We start from the raw sequence: 16,357 nt of genomic DNA, 5'->3' as shown, positions 1-16,357 counted from the left end.
GGGGTAATTTATTAGATTAAAATCCAACACCAAAACATACCTGTCATTAGAAAGGCAATTTAAAATTAAAATAAAACTAAAGTTATACATACGAGCATATCTTATGACATGCACATCAGTATCAACCTAACATATCAAGAGTTATTAGGATAAGTCTAGCATAAAGAACATGCTTACCAAACAATCAGCTTCACTCCAAATCACTACATTCAATGAAATATTTGTCCTCCATGACGACAAGCCGTTACACTTCCTTTTCCCGCTTCAAAAAATGTCCACCACAACAGGCCATGTTTGAAATTATCAACATAGGCCTAAAACGTTCTCTTGCGGTTTAGTGTTAACATAACATGTGAAGTGATATACAATACTGGTAAATACAAATTGAAAACTCAATGATCTAATAATGTGTTAATGATTTCACATACACCTCTCACCGGAGTATAAGTCGCACCCCCGGCTAAACTGTGAAAAATAAACTGTGACTTATAGTCTGGAAAATATGGTACTTTTTTGTGAAACTGTGGGAGGATCTGGGTCAAGATTGGACACAAACACTTTTTGAAAGGCTCGGTCTCGTTAAGCCGTTCCACTTTCACAGAGTCTGTGTTGTCCAAGGCCTTCTGTCAGCGTGTCAATCTTTAAATATATAGATGTCGGCATATTCAGGTTTCCTGTTTGAGCACAACACCCACGTATACATCTTTAACTTTGTCCATTCCAGGAACCAGAATTCTGACCTCAACTCAATTATTGATTTCATGTAAATGTAGACAGACTTTCTGCTGAAAACTCATTCCAGCTTTACTATGGCATTTCTGCCCCATTTTTGTCCTTTCTCTTGATGCCGTAATCTTTTTGTAAATCATTTTCCATTTAGTTGTCATCCCCTGCTATTTTTTCACCGGATAATGCATTTTATTTTTTGTCCATTTTTGCAGCACTTTAAGATTTCAGCAAACGCTTATCAACCATTTATTGAAGCAAGAGATGACAACAGTTATCCACCAGATATTTTACTTTGTATATTCAGTTTGCTAAGTCAAAATATACCAATCAGATTCGATGCCTACACTGAAAAACACAAGCACCATGCATTGCCTTGAATATCAAGTTTAGCCAACTAAGGTAAGGTAAGACTACTACACATCCTAACATATATTTGGGACACATGAACTGTTCAGTCTGTATAACCCACAGAACTAAATTAGAAGCAATTTATCTAAGTAAATATCATAGATATAGGTATTATGGATATAATTATTATCTAGTCAAGTTTATTTAGTTAAGTTAGTTTAAAATACCTCAAATCATGTTTTGCTTACACAACATTTCTGTTTTACCAAAAATATTTAGAAGCTGCTCGAAAAAGAGAACGTAAATAAGATTCAAGAGGTACACATGTCAATGAAAAAAATCCAAAACAAGAGCAATTATCAGGCAGAGATCAATTTTTACTGTTTGTGTAAAACTGTTAAATTAATTTCTGAATATTTCTAAAAAAAAAAAAAAAAAAAAGAAGTAAATCACTTGCATGTTCAAAACGATTTCTAAGAATGCAATGCATTAACAAATTCTGTGAATCAAGACGTAAAGCTAATTAGTATTGATGTTGATTTATCAGTAGAAGCATTCTGTATTTTCGAGCCCATAAAGCACACATAAAAGTCTCTGATTTTCTTCTTGAAAGTTATTGTGCTACCAGAGTCTCAAAAGAGTTGTCCCCTGAAGTATGAATTAAATCAAAAATCTAACTTTTCCTCCATTGAATGCTTTCTGTAGTTTCGTCCTCCATGATGTGGTGATATCTGAGCTACGCAGAAGAACATGAAAACCGAGCAGCCGCCGCGATATTAATGAATCAAAGGTTCGCAAGTTGGAAGAAGCTGAAAACAAACTCAGACAACTTTTTATCAGAGTATTTTAATTTATAATCAATACTTAAATAAACCACAACCAAACTGAGTTTTGCTGCCGCTGTAATTTGAAATACGTATGGGTGTCTGTGTTGTGCCGAAAAATGACCCAAACAACCCCCCTGCATGAAAATGTCCCCCCTCGCGACGCAAACATTACTAAATGTCTTTTGTATCTAATTTTGGGGGGAAATGTCACAGAACAGTTGAGCAACCGGACTTTGTATGCATGAGGGGAAACCTTTCATGCAAGCCGAGAGCACCCGCACCTTATCGAGCGGGTGCGCCCCCAGTAGTGTTAAACTCTGAAATAGAACCAAACCCAGAGACTGCACCCTTTCACACGGTGCAGCCTATGGGCGTTGAAATTCGGTTTTTGTATTTGCATTATACAACCATATCTCATGATGTTGGTCCATGAATGCAAGAATCTAGCCATATTCATCCATATTTGAAAGTGTATTTGTTGATTTTACAAACGGGGTTACATTCAGATGCATTTTTCACTTCTTTTCTAAAAATTAAAAAAAAACATCGGTAAAATGGCATCAGTGAAATTTTTTTTTGAACTCGCGAGAACGGGTAGGAGAGTTGATTCTATATTTTGTCATATGTTATTATTAACTGCTACCGCAGTTTAACCAGTGAACAGATGGGAATATTGGTGTTTGCATACTTGATTTCATTGTATTTTGTTTTCCTTACCACACTCAGGTTGACCGGCGTGAAGGGCTTTGGCACGGGAAGATCGTACAGCGAGTTCAGCATGTCATTCAATTCATTATTCTGTGTGGGGAGCAAAGACACATGTCAAGTCAAGTCAAGTGACTTTTATTTGTATAGCCCTTAATCACAAATAGTGTCAAAGGGCTCCACAGGTTATTGCAAACCACAGACTATTATTACACCATCCCCTGATCTAAAACCTACATGAAGGCAAGGAAAAACTCAAAAACCTCATGGACATTATTTACTCAACGGGTTGCAGCCTCATGTAATATGTTGAAAAAGGACATAATGTATGACTGCAATTTTTTTTGTTCAAAGAATTTAATTTGTTTTGACACTAAAATGTTCGTGCTATTGATGGCTGACTATGGATGCAAAGCTCGGTATTTTTCGCTACTTTTACGACGGTCTAATTGCCAGGTGCCCCAACACGTATATCCCAACAGCCTATGCTTAATAAAAGACAGTAAGGTTAAAAGAGGCCCCTTTTGCAGGCTGCAGACGGCCATTACCCAGTAATGTTGATTTACAAGCACAAGAAAGCTGTCAGTAATTAAACTCAGGTCTCCCCGTTACAAAGACAAGGGCTTTCAAAAACCTTCAGAAAGCGGACGTGACCACAGAACAGGCACCAAAATGATTCTAACGGCCTATATGAGCACCCATGGCAAGTCTGCTATTTAACCTGCTAAGGGACGGGGAATACAAACTTGCTTTTCTTGAAATATTTTATGTCTGAAGCCGTGTTTCGATTGAGTTTTTCAAAAAAAGAGAAGCGAAATTTGCATAATTTTGATCAACAAAATATTACACAGTTGGTGTTTCCACTGGAGACTAATCTGCTTCACGTCTCAAGAAACCATTAAACAGAGGTGGGCAGTAACGAGTTACAATTAATTAAGTTTTAGGACATTTTGTACTTGTGGGAGTATTTTTATCCCTATACTTTTTACTTTTACATGTGTCGAATTGTAAAGAAGAAACGGTACTCTTACTCCGCTACATAAATTGAACCTGTTACTCAATAACTTAAATCCCCTCCACGCAAATACCCGTAATTCTTTGAGTCTTACGCTTGCCTTTTTCTCTCCAATGAAAGGCATTGAGCGACCCAAGCCCCGCCTGTTTTAAAGGGGCAGCGTCATATACCAAGCAGGCAGCTGTTTTAAGGAAACTGGCGGGAGTCTAATCGGCCATGAAGCTCTGAGGTAAAAATATTTAAAAAAATTCACAGAAATAAAATTTAACTGTATAATTCTGATGTTATTTACTTTACTTTTTCAAAAGATTGCTGTTATATTTTTATAAATTCATGATGCTTTTTATTGCACTCTTTTTGTTGGTCAAATAAGGTGCACATTATGAACCTTAGTTGTTGTTGTTTTTAATCCTCAAAATAAATTACATAAAAGAAATGGATTTCTAATTGCATAACTCTAATTTTCTCAAAACAATTAAACATTCCGTATTTGAAATGAAACGATCTGCATTTATATAGCGCTTTTCAAGTCAATGAAGACTTCCCAAAGAGCTTTACAATGTGCTTCACATTTCCCAATAGCAACTGTGCAGCCATGTAAGGCGCTAACCTGCTTATTGGGGGCATTAGGAGTTTAGTGTCTTACCCAAGGAAACTTCGACATGTAACACGGAGGAGCCAGATTTGAACTGCAATCTCTTGATCCCAAGACGAGCGGCTCTACCTCCTGAGCCACTGCCCCTCCTCATTAACAAACTTTGAGGCGGTATCATACAACAGAGTGATCATGTCATTCTCCACAGGATGTACTGCATCCAACAAATACTTTTGTCAATAGGCTTTTGATTTTTTGCAGCTTCTGACAAATTTGTTTTTTGGTCCAATATGGCTCTTTCAACATTTTGGGGTACTGACCCCTGGGCTAGCTTATTGTTCTGCCTGCAGAAGTTGTTGAAAATGTACATGGGCTTTAAATTTGCTACTTGCGCTTAATTCTTTTCTTTGATTCATACTAATTCTATTGTTTATTAAATTAATTGATTTTAGCCTGATTTTTTAACCTATTTTAAAGTTAAATGCAAATTATTGTTGATTGGATGGATTTTGATGATTTAATTATCGGATTGAATGGTTGTTTTTTCGAGAAAAAAAAAAAATCATACGTTTTTACAGTTACTTTGTACTCGAGTAGTATTTTTCACCACTTGTACTCAGGTAATTGTTTGGAAGACTACTTTTTACTTTTACTTGAGTCATATTATTTTGAAGTAACAGTACTTTTACTTAAAGGAATATTTTTGGCAACTCTACACACCTCTGCCTGAAAATAATCGCACTTGTTTTTTGGTATGCAGGTCACTGTTCAGCTTTAGCAGGTTGACTCCCTCAGGAAGGGATGCAGGGCAGGCACAACGGATAAAACTGATCTTGGGTTTTCTGCGTTAATCTATTTTCTACAAGCACATATGTCCATTTCCAATCCATCACATACCGTTAACTGGCAAAAGAAGCAAAAGCGAGAGCAGCAGCAGTTGTAAAACTCGGTTTGTTCCAGAGCTGTCAGTCAACAACCGACAGCCCATTGCTCCTTTATTTATATGGAGCACTTCCTGTTTGTTCTAATACAAAGCGTGTGGTTAGGAGTGTTGTAACTAATGTGTTTTCAAGGAATGTAATTACTGTATCGAATACGTTAACACGCTTATGATGACATTTTCTAACTCTACTGTTACTGCGTGGTGCGGTTATTCCAAAACTGATTAAATGCAGATCATGAATTACAGTGTGCTCCGATTACCAAAGACTCCAGCATCACTCACGTTGTCACATACAACACTTGATCCACCAGCAACATTCGCTGAGAGGTGTTTATAATTGCCTACAACATACAACTGAATACAGTAAATGCGGCGCCATCACAAGCACAGAGTACAAGGATGCTGAAATCCTCCTCATGGGGATATTCTCTCTACCTTGTATAATTGCATGAAAGCCTTATTTAAAACTATAAAATGAAATACAGAAATCAAGGGGTCAGCTTATATGAGCAAAATGACTTGTGTGTCACCAGTATCGAATGGTAAGATGCATGTGGGGAGGGGCGCGTGGCATAAACAGGAACAACAAACCAGCGGAAATTCAATGGAGAAAATGTGAGCACAGGGTTTACGCTTAAAAAAAAAACGCTTGGACAGTACCCTGAAAATGGAGAAGATCTTCTAGTGGTTTGAAGTCCAGACTTCAAAACGGTGAATTTTTCTTAAAGGTGGTGGATTTTCATGCCTGTATTTGTGCTTAAGTATTCATCAAAATATGACTGCTCAATGCAACACCCGACACATGTGATCGAACTGGGTCACATGGCGGCTGGAAATGGAAGTAAAAAATTGTTACCATTACATGTAAACGCAAGCGTAAACAATGACATGTTTTCGAAATTCCCACGTTTTCATTATGGCTGTGCTTTGGCTAGGAGCCTCGTCTTTGGCGATAAGTGTAAATTTATATACTGTACTTGACTGCACGAGCGAGAGCGTACGAGACAGAGCGCAGATATACAGTGAGTGCGGTGTGGAAGGGGGGTATATTGTATGGCTCGCAATCGAACAGCCTCCTGTCATGAGAAGCTCAATGCTCACACGCATGGTCAGAAACACGGCCTGAGGAAACAGTTCATTTAGCCCTCACCCTAAACCCTCATCGCTCTTCTGTCTTTCCTTGTCTGTCAACATTTCCCCCCTCGACCGTAACGGACAGTGGAGTAAATAGAAAGCAAATCAGCCAGACTAAAAGATAAGACATCCGAGATTTGCCGCAAATTCTCTCGTCCTCGCCCTTCTCAGATTGTGCCGCACCCTATTTATTTTATCACACGGTTCTAGTCAGATGGCTTATTTTAAACACTTATGTAAGGTGTGTGTGTTCTCGATTGTTTTCTTCTAACATGACTCCCCTCCAAGGATTTGCGGAGCAAACGCCAACAACATGACAAGTGAAAGTGGTCCCGCGTGATAAGTCTCTCCCTCCCTCTTCCTCTCACCTCAATGATCCTGTGTGCTACATGTTGCACATCTCCCCAGTTTGTTGCATATTTAAGATAACTCTTACCTCGGCTGTATTGCAAGCAGGGTTGGGGATAACGTTGTTACGTAATGGCGTTATTCATAACGGCATATTTTCGATAATGGGGTAGTTTTACAAAATATTTTTTCCGCCCTTTACAACGCTGTTGCTGTTACTGACGGTCAAAAGTGGTGCGTAAAGTACGTTTTTGTGTGATTCCACGTTCGTTTTTGTGTGTTTTTACGTATGTTTAATGTGTTTATACGTTTTTGTGTGTGTTGACGTAGGTTTTGTGCGTATTGACGTAGGTTTTTGTGTGTGTTTACTCACGTTTTTGTGCGTGTTCATGTAAGTGTTTATGTGTGTTTATATACATACTGATTGTCATTTTATTATATTGATTACGAGTTATTTATGTTGGACGTGTTGGATATATCAGTTGTTGGTTGGGTGCAATAAATATTAAAAGGTTCTAAAACACAACTACCTGTCTGTTCTTCTCTATTCAACTGACTCAAATACTGCTCAAAAAAATTTAAAATACAAAATTATTTTTTAAGAAATTGTTACTTTTCCTGGTAACTTGCTACTTTTACCAGAGTAATTCAGTTACTAACTCGGTTACTTTTTGAAAGAATTAGTGAGTAACTATAACGAATTACAATTTCAAAGTAAGGTGCCCAACACTAATCGCAAGGAATGGTCAGGGGAAAAGGCAAGACTTGTTCCATGGGTAGTAAGCATTTGTTTTGCAGAAAATCACCAAGAACATAATCAAAAATTTTTGATCGGTGTTCGGTCTGCAATATGTCAACCGAACAGAAGCAAGGGCGAGCCCATATAGGCAAACAACACACCTTTGCATGCAAATCGAATATAATATGTTGTCATTCACCGAGCTGCAGTCTTCATATTCCTTGTTTGCACTTGTCAATCACCGTATGAACATGGCCTGTCAACAGTGAATCAGTGAAGGCGCAAACGAGACAATTACCTGTTGTCTTGTTAGGTAGTCCGCAAGGGTGTTTAACAGCTTGTAGAAGATTTCGAACCATGGCAGGTAGCTGCAATTAGAAAAAAAAGAATCCCTTTTAAAAAAACATTTGCAACTGATTGTCAAAGACATTTAGAAGAAAATCAAATGAAGGGTAGCAGATTGTATTTGCAATGGGCTATCTTGAGTGCCAATGCACCTGAAAATGAAGATATTACACAGAGAAAAAGTTTTCCAATCACAATATAATCTTACAAAAGAAATAGCATTGCAATAATAACAATGATGATGATGATAATAACAACAAATGCAATTGATTTGATAGAGCTTTTCATGAGATTGAGTGGCACTGAAATGCAACAGTGATATGCAAAAATTCTGAGCAGACTAAAATAAATTAAATCAAATACAAATAATTTGCTGAGAAGCCCAACTAAATAGTCAGCTTTTTTAAGTTTAAATTTGTCTGAACTATAAATATGACAACCTTTATACTATGAACATGTAGCTACTTATGTTTTTCAGCATTTGGCAGGAGCCTTTTCCAAAACACTTGGAAAAGAAAATGAAAGATGAAATATTGCTTTCTTAATTTGACTAGGAAATAACCAAGGAAAATCATAATTAAAATAATAATATTAATAATTAAAATACCTCAAATCTGGCAAGATAAGAAAACAAACGCGTATTAGTGTTCAGTCACTACTTTGCAGTTTAGTTATTGAAGATTTTCTCTGTCGTGTATTTTCGTTTGTGACTAATTCATTTCCTGCAGATTTTTGGATCAATAGGACATTTTAGAATTAAAAACAAAAATTCACATCAGCAGCTCAAAGTTTATTTTACATTAGGCATAATAACGTCTGAAGTATAATAAATGTTTCGAAATGGAAAGTCTCAATCTCAATTACCCCCACCCCAACCCCCCACACTCAAAATAATTTAAAAAGTTATCCAATACATCGCACTTTTGTCTCTTTAAACAAAGTTTTGTTTTTATTGTTACATCTTGCAACTATCAATTACTTGCAGTGTTTCACAAACCATAGAAGGATTCTGGCAGTGCCACTAGGGTTTAAGTGGTCCCACAAGAGACTCATAAACTTGTATTATAAAAACATAAAACTTATATAGATGCAGTTAATCAAAATAACAATTTGGATTTATTATTTCTTATATTATTTCTATATAATTGATCGCAAACACCCAGGTGTGTGTTTGTGCTATCAGTCAGTTGAATTTGAAATGTACAAAATTTTTCCCCAAGGGAGCAGACCCCCGGACTTGTCCATACTGTCTAGCCACCAGGGTTTCAAAAAGTTCTATAGGCAACACTGAGTTGGTTAAGCTTTTTTTTGTATACATATGACAGACATTGACAATTCAAGGTTAACTTTCTGGTTAGCACGCAAAACTAGCAAAATCAATTCCAAAGAGGACGAGAAAATTTGGCAGATTTTCCGTTTAGGGGCTCTTTAATAACGTTACGTACATAACAAACCATTTTGGCAGAAATAGTGACCTGAAATATGTATTTCTTAACAAAATCAGAAACACACAAATGAGCAGGTAATTCTCCCTCCTCATTTTCTTTTCTTAAAGACCAAATTTGTTCTTTATTATGCCAATGCTAAATATCCTGTCATATATGCTTTTTTATCCAAAACAAGGAGACAAGAGAGTGGCAAATTTTGTGTACAACAAAAAAAAAAGAAAAAACAGGTAACCAAAAATATGAAACAGCGATGCTATAATTTAAAAGCATGTTGTTGCCAGACGGAAAAAAAAGCAGGATTCAATGCTTCTTTGACCCTACCTCAACAACTCTTTTTGCCCTTTCCCTTCATGCCCTTCACATACTGAAAAGAAATTACCTTTTGTCATGAATAAGCAAAAAAAAAAAGAAGTCATTAACAGGAATAACAGAGTTTGTACATCTTTTTTTAGTGTTGTGGCTTATGACAAAGAACAGCCAGCATAGGCTTAGCGCAATTGCAGCATGGCTCTCTTTACGAGGGTGACATATTCTTGGCCAAGGTGCTGCCTTGGTGGAAGAAGGCCAATGCTGTCATTTAGCTGATAGGCTTGCAATGATTTAATATTATGCAGGAAAACTGTAAAAACACAGTGTTTCGTCAAATAACTGTTTTGATATCCACATTGCTATTTAATTCGATTTAAAGACGCAACATGAATAAGGACTCTAGATAAGGACATCTTCTTATTAAATAAACACAAATTCACACTTATGCCTCATTAGCATGCATTGATGCAGGCAGTTTAAACATTTATTTGACAATGCAGAAATCAGTGAATTGTGTCATTCTAGCAAGCGAGGGAAAAGTAATGTGAACTGCACTGATTTAATATTATGCAACAAACTGTAAAAACAGTGTTCTTCCAAGCTAATGAATTGACATTTACATTGATTTTCAGCATAGATTTCAAGACACAACATGAATGACGACTCTAGATAAGAACATTGTTCTATTGAATAAAACACAAATTCACGTTTATGCATTTATAGCGTGCATTGATCAGGCTTGGGTGGTACCAGAATACATCTAACGGCGTTAAGTAATCAGAATTTTTAAAAAATGTAGTTGTATTCTGAAACAGTAATATTAAAAAAAAGACGTAGACAAATTAAAGATATATCAGTAAAAATAAAGATTACTTTAAAGGATAGTAATTCTGTTTAAAAAAAGTTTGGCGTGCAGCGGTTGCAACTTTTATTCTTTTTCCCCTTTGCATTATTTTTGTTAACATTCGACATGTCTGCTCGCGCCTCTTTCTCAGACTGTCTTATTCATTCCACACACACGCACTGTTGCGCTCACTCTCAGGTCCCGCCGCAGCTGGTAGCTGAGTACCAAAAACTAACACAAAAGTTCCAAATAATAAAGGGCAACTAACGAGACGACATCAACAAACAAGTTTGAACATGATTAATGTCTGGGGTGTGTGCCTTCTTCCACTGCATCCTTTCAAGAATCCATTCATTCACTTCATGCACACATTCACATGTGTCTCAAATTTACATATACATAATGCACTGATGGATTAAAAGTGTCTCTCAATCACTGACCCTAGAGAGAGAGAAAGAGAATGAGAAAGGGAAAGGGAAAGAGAAAAAGAGAGAGAGAGAAGACAATACATCCCAGGGTTTGTTGGTAATTTAGTAAGTGAACACTTGGTGTGTTTAAAACAATATTGGGTTATTAATGTGCTCTACATGTGAACTAAAACAGAGAAAATATTGTATGCCATGTGAAAGAGAAAGTTTAATCTTGCCCAATACACTACATTACGTGGTTAAAATTTGAGCACTTTTTTGTGGGACTACCTAATCTTGGTTTCCTCTATTTTTTTCGTTCAGGTTACATTTATTGGGCGGCACGTCGGCTGAGTGGTTAGCGCGTCCGCGGCACGTAATGGGATCAAATCAAGCTACCAGCCTTTCTGTGCGGAGTTTGCATGTTCTCCCTGTGCTTCCGTGGGTTTCCACTGGGCACTCCGGTTTCCTCTCACACTCCAAAAACATGCATGTGAGGTTAATCGGCCGGTCCAAATTTTCCCTAGGTGTGAATGAGCAAGTGAATTGTCTGTCCTTGTGTGCCCTGCGACTAGCTGGCAACCAGTTCAGGGTGTCCCCTGCCCACTGCCTGAGGACAGCTTGGATTGGCTCCAGCCCCCCCGCGACCCTACTGAGGATAACCAGTGCACATAATGGATGGATGTTTATTTATTTTAAACAAAATTTTGTAATTGTATTTAGTTTATGTTTATTTTTGTATTAGCATATTTGGTATTGGAGTAATCCCAAAGTAATTGAAAGTAATCAAGTTACATTATGGTACTTGGCAACTGTATTGGATTACATTTTAAAAGTAACCCTCTCAACCCTGGCATTGATGCATGCAGTTTGAACATCTATTCCACAATAAAAGAAATAGCTCAATCGGGCCATTCAATCAAGAGAGGAACTGCTGTTTAAGTTTAGAACATGTTGTGAAAAAACTAATAACTAACATGTAAAATCATGAATATTAATATTTGTGCTTTTGTGTGTGAGAGTCTACTCTGGCAGTTGGCCGGAAAATGAAGAGTTTTCTAGGCCATGGGTCACCGACTGCTCTGTAGACTGGAATTAACATACAAGATGAAAACAATAAAGTCAACCGAATGCAAATTTTCATAACGCTAAATCCGGGGAGGGCCCATTGGCTGGCCGGCTATATGGGGAAGTGCATCCAAGCGCACCAATAAGAGGGGCTGAGTGACCATTAGTCTGAAACAATCAGCCTCTTTTCGCGCTTCTATTTTGACATCTGCATGAAGATTGGCCGGAATCGGGTCACACTTGCAGGGAATCAAACACGCTTTGCTTCATTCGCAAGCCGACTGTGGATCAGCCTATTTCTGCCACGTCAAAAAACATACAGCGCAAATGCTTACATTTGAGGTCAGTTATGTTGAGACCATAGAGGAAGAAAAAATAGATCACCCTGTAAATTAAACACAAAAGACAGCTTTTGCAGGATTCCGACTCTTGTTACCCTAGCCAAAGGGTGGGAAAACTACAGCCCGGGGGCCACATGGGGCCCATCGGGCTTTTCACCTGGCCCGCCAAACAAAAATGATAAAAATATAATTTCAACTGCAGTAATACTACACAACCTTTTAGTGCTTAAAACAGAGACCCAATTCTATCATTTTGCCTAATTTGTAAGTGTTTGAAAACGAATTTGATAAAATTTATTAATTCTAAAAAAAATATATAAATACATATAACATGGAGATGTCTGCATGTGTATTTATACGTAAATGAAAAAAAAGCTCTCCAGGAACGGCCCCTTGGCCACCTCTTCTAACCCAATGCGACCCGCGACTACAAATAGTTGCCCACCCCTGCCGTAGCCTGTAGTTTTTGGGGAATAAAATGTTTTTTCCCCCTAAAAAGACTCAGTGCCTGAGCCGCTGTCAAGCCTGGCAGAGCTCGCAGTTATTCTGCTGCAGCGTGCATTCTTTGTTTTAGACCCAAACACGTGAATGCTGGTGAAGGAAGCCAGCCACAAATAATCAATACTCTTGTCATGCGATGCAGCTTACAAAAGGAGTTCTCCTTGCTTGCTTCAGTTTATTACCCAGGTGTACTCATGTCCACTAAAAATTCGATTCAAGGGCGGTTGGAATTGAATGTGAAACTATTTGTTTTGGCTATGGCGGAAAGGGATTTCCATTTGATCCCACATAGCAGTGGTTCTTAACTGGTTTGACTTCAGGAACCACAATTTCACTATAATGATAAGCTGCGGCCCAAATCAAGACACTTTTTTTACTCCTTAAATATATTTAATGAAGGGATTGTGCAGTTTACAGCATATATAGTAAAATATAATCACTTAAAAAAACTGACCAGAAAAAAAATAGCAAGTACTCGCATATAAGCCAACAATCGCATAATAGTGACCCCCTAAAACTGCTAGAAAATAGCAACATACTAAAAGAAATTCAAAATATTAATAAAGTGTGTACATAAACACCGATAATTTAAATATAGAGTTAACGCCTTAACATCCTTGTAAGATTTGCTTAAAATTCCAATCGAAGATGTGCCCAAAGTAAATTAATTGCTGTTCTTGAAAATTTGGAGAATATAGATGGTTTTGGTCTCTTTTGAAAGGTAACACTCGGAAGTTTTGTCCCAGACACAAATAATCACTGCAAGTGCTAGTAACATGAGTAATCTATTTTGGAACACACAGAATTATTCACGCATGATGTTTTGTTTTGGTTTTGGTTGTGTCTGCAAAAGAGTGAAGCATGGGAACCCTAGCATGAAAACAGCTGGGACAATAGCATAACGACTTACCTGGTCAAATTCGATGACAATCGGAAAAAATAAAAATTGTGTTTTACACATTTTTGTACAGGTATGTCTGAGCATTTCCAAAAGTGGCCATTTGAAGGCGGCCAGTTTACAGCGCAAAAACCTTTGCAACCGTCTATTTTACTTTTGTCAAATTGTAGATATTGTGAAAGAGTTGTAAATGTTTTACTTCTCTTTCCAGAAGTCAATCACTGATGATGTGATGATCGCACATAAGCGTATAAGGGTTCATATATGCTAATTTATTATTGGCTATGATTTCAATACACGTTGTAAATATGAAACATTCATGTTTCGAATTTTTGGGCAAAACAATATGTCAATCAACATTTGAATCGGTCACTATTGGCTAAAGATTTTTAAAGCTGAAATAGGTCAAATTGATTAAACACATGTCAACACAGGTCACGGGCTAATCATGCAATTGCCCAGAGTGGGGTCAATCAAAACGTCAGAAGCTAATGGCCGTATTGAAAATGATCCGACGGGTTCTTTTTAAAGAGTAATTATTAAGAAAGAAACTGATTACCACAAGGATCGTAAAGCGATGCCGGAATGCTTTTAGGCGATTTTTTTTTTTCAATCTGGCAGCACTATCGGGTGTGTTACACGGTTGGATGGATTCACTGTACTCACGTGAGTGTACCCAGACCCTCTTTGTGAATAATCGTTTCATGAGTGGAATATTACTGCACTTTTGGGTGAGTTATATAGTTTTCGGGTATCTTGTTTCAGACTGATCATGATGTTTCTGTAAACAAATCTTGCAATCTTAAAGCTTTCCAATGATATTTGACTCGATGAATTTCTGTGAATGGTGAAACGACTTTGTTTATCAACAGTCTGACTGTCAGCCGACCGGGTTAGTACAGATTGATATTTGAGTAAAATGCTAAAAATAGGTTTTTAAACATGTTCTGTACCTTCCAGCAGCGCTTCAATAACAGACACCATTTTCTTATTACATAATAGTTTCCTTTCCTCAACCAGATTGTTGTTGTTTTCCACATATCCTTTCATTAGCTTTCTTGGGACCAACTAATTTTGGGCAGAAAAAGAAACATAACCAACAAAATCACAATAAAATGTGATGTGGTTCCTTCAAATGCTCTTATAGAGGAGACCGAGCAAGCATTATTGCTACCTACCGTTACGGAGTGTAATTGACCATACGCTTTTTTCTTATTCCCAGTATTACTTTGTCAACTCACTGCGACTTACTGAAAACGGGCCCAAGACCTGTTGAGAAACACGGCCATACGGTACAGTTCGGCTTCTAAGGGTAGGATCCAATGACTTAAGTGAGAGCTTGCAAGTACTATGTCAGGTATCGCTATCAGAGCGCATACCACCCTTTTTCTAAGGCTGGATGGAGGAAGACCACAGTGCACGGGCCACATGCGGCCCATTAAGCTTTTAACACGGCTCACCAAACCACAATTGTAAAAATCAGGGTATGTATACACCTTTGCCATGGCCAAATTCAAGCACTTTTTGAGGACTTTCAAAGCCAATTTTCCAAAATTCCAAATTCACTCGCAGGTTTTCATTATCGGTGAAAAGTGATGAATCGCTGTATATTTGTTTTTGAGACAAAGTTCTCCCACATATTAGTGTTGAGTAAAAATGATACATGTAGCTTAAATTTTCAGATGCAGGAAGTTCTTCCCATTTCAATTTACCACTGCGAAATAGTACCTTAATTTTTGGCATGACCCATAATAAATGTCCATAATTACACCGTAATCCTTGCACTAATACAGACTTTATAGTGCCCCTTTCAGGTGTAACAAGCACCTGTCCTCTTGGGCGCCACTCGCGATAGGACAATATTGTACAAACTAATGCCAGCTGCAGTTAATCACAGAGGAAGAAGAAATGCAACGCAAAGCCAGCATATTTAGACAGACTTTAAAAAGCTGGCTACATTTTTCTGTTCAGTAAAACATTTATATGTAGATTTTTGAAATCATATATTCATAAATGCAAAAGAAAAAAATTGATAACTCTACATGATCTTTTTCCCTCATGTATTGCTAAGGTATTAGATTCGAGTGGTGTCAGGACTCATTGTGAAAATCAATGAGTGTCAAGATTTGTATTGTTCACCCCCAAAGTGGTGTTGAACAATACTTTAAATTCATCGTTTTAAATATGAAATATCCATCACCCCAAAAAGACTATTTGACATGACAACACAGGTTTCGTACACACTTTTCATGGCCAAATTCAAGTACTTTTCAAACTTTTCAATTTCTATAGTACCATTAAAATATTTACCTATGCAATTTTCAGTCTTGCGTGTGCATTTTTTAAGACATTTGATTTTTAGATCTTGAGTACATGCAAATGACAGTAATATGTAGCCTACATTATCAGTTGCAGGAAGTCCTTCCATTATATTTTTACACTTAGAAATGCTAGCTTTCTTTCATGGCATATTATGTCCACAATTGATAGATTGCACTACGACACATCTCACCTGTAATAGAGACAAATCTCTCCCCAAATGGGAATGAAAAAAGCAGTATGAAGCTTACATTTTCATGTGCAGGAAGTTCTTATCACAAATCACAATTTACCACTGAGAAAGGCTATCTTAACGTTTTGTATGACCCAAAATAATTGTGCATAATAGATACAAAATCCTTGCACTTGAACAGCTTCATAGTGCCCTGTTAGGTGTAGCATGAATCTGTCCTCTTGTGCATGACCTATAGGTTGAAATTAAACTTCCTAGGACAATTCCATACAAACTAAGGATAGCTGCAGTTAATCTCAAG

The 16,357-nt window shown here is 37.3% G+C and overlaps 1 protein-coding gene across 2 annotated transcripts in view; it reads right to left on the bottom strand.

Annotated features, from left to right (window-relative positions):
* dennd1b (DENN/MADD domain containing 1B) overlaps nt 1-16,357 on the bottom strand; it is a 228,040-nt gene that overhangs the window by 123,957 nt on the left and 87,726 nt on the right. For both annotated transcript variants that reach the window (XM_088349467.1, XM_088349468.1), the window contains exons 6-7: nt 7,682-7,751; nt 2,622-2,702 (exon numbers count right to left, since the gene is read on the bottom strand). In XM_088349467.1, coding sequence (XP_088205593.1) covers nt 2,622-2,702; nt 7,682-7,751 — 151 coding nt within the window. The remainder of the gene's footprint in view (nt 1-2,621; nt 2,703-7,681; nt 7,752-16,357) is intronic.

Source organism: Urocampus carinirostris, chromosome 12 (assembly GCF_059441175.1).
Source record: "Urocampus carinirostris isolate Australia breed hairy pipefish chromosome 12, RoL_Ucar_1.0, whole genome shotgun sequence".
In the NCBI taxonomy this organism is placed as follows: domain Eukaryota; kingdom Metazoa; phylum Chordata; class Actinopteri; order Syngnathiformes; family Syngnathidae; genus Urocampus; species Urocampus carinirostris.
Note: the sequence above shows the minus strand (reverse complement) of the source record. Positions and strands in the feature narration are given on the sequence as shown.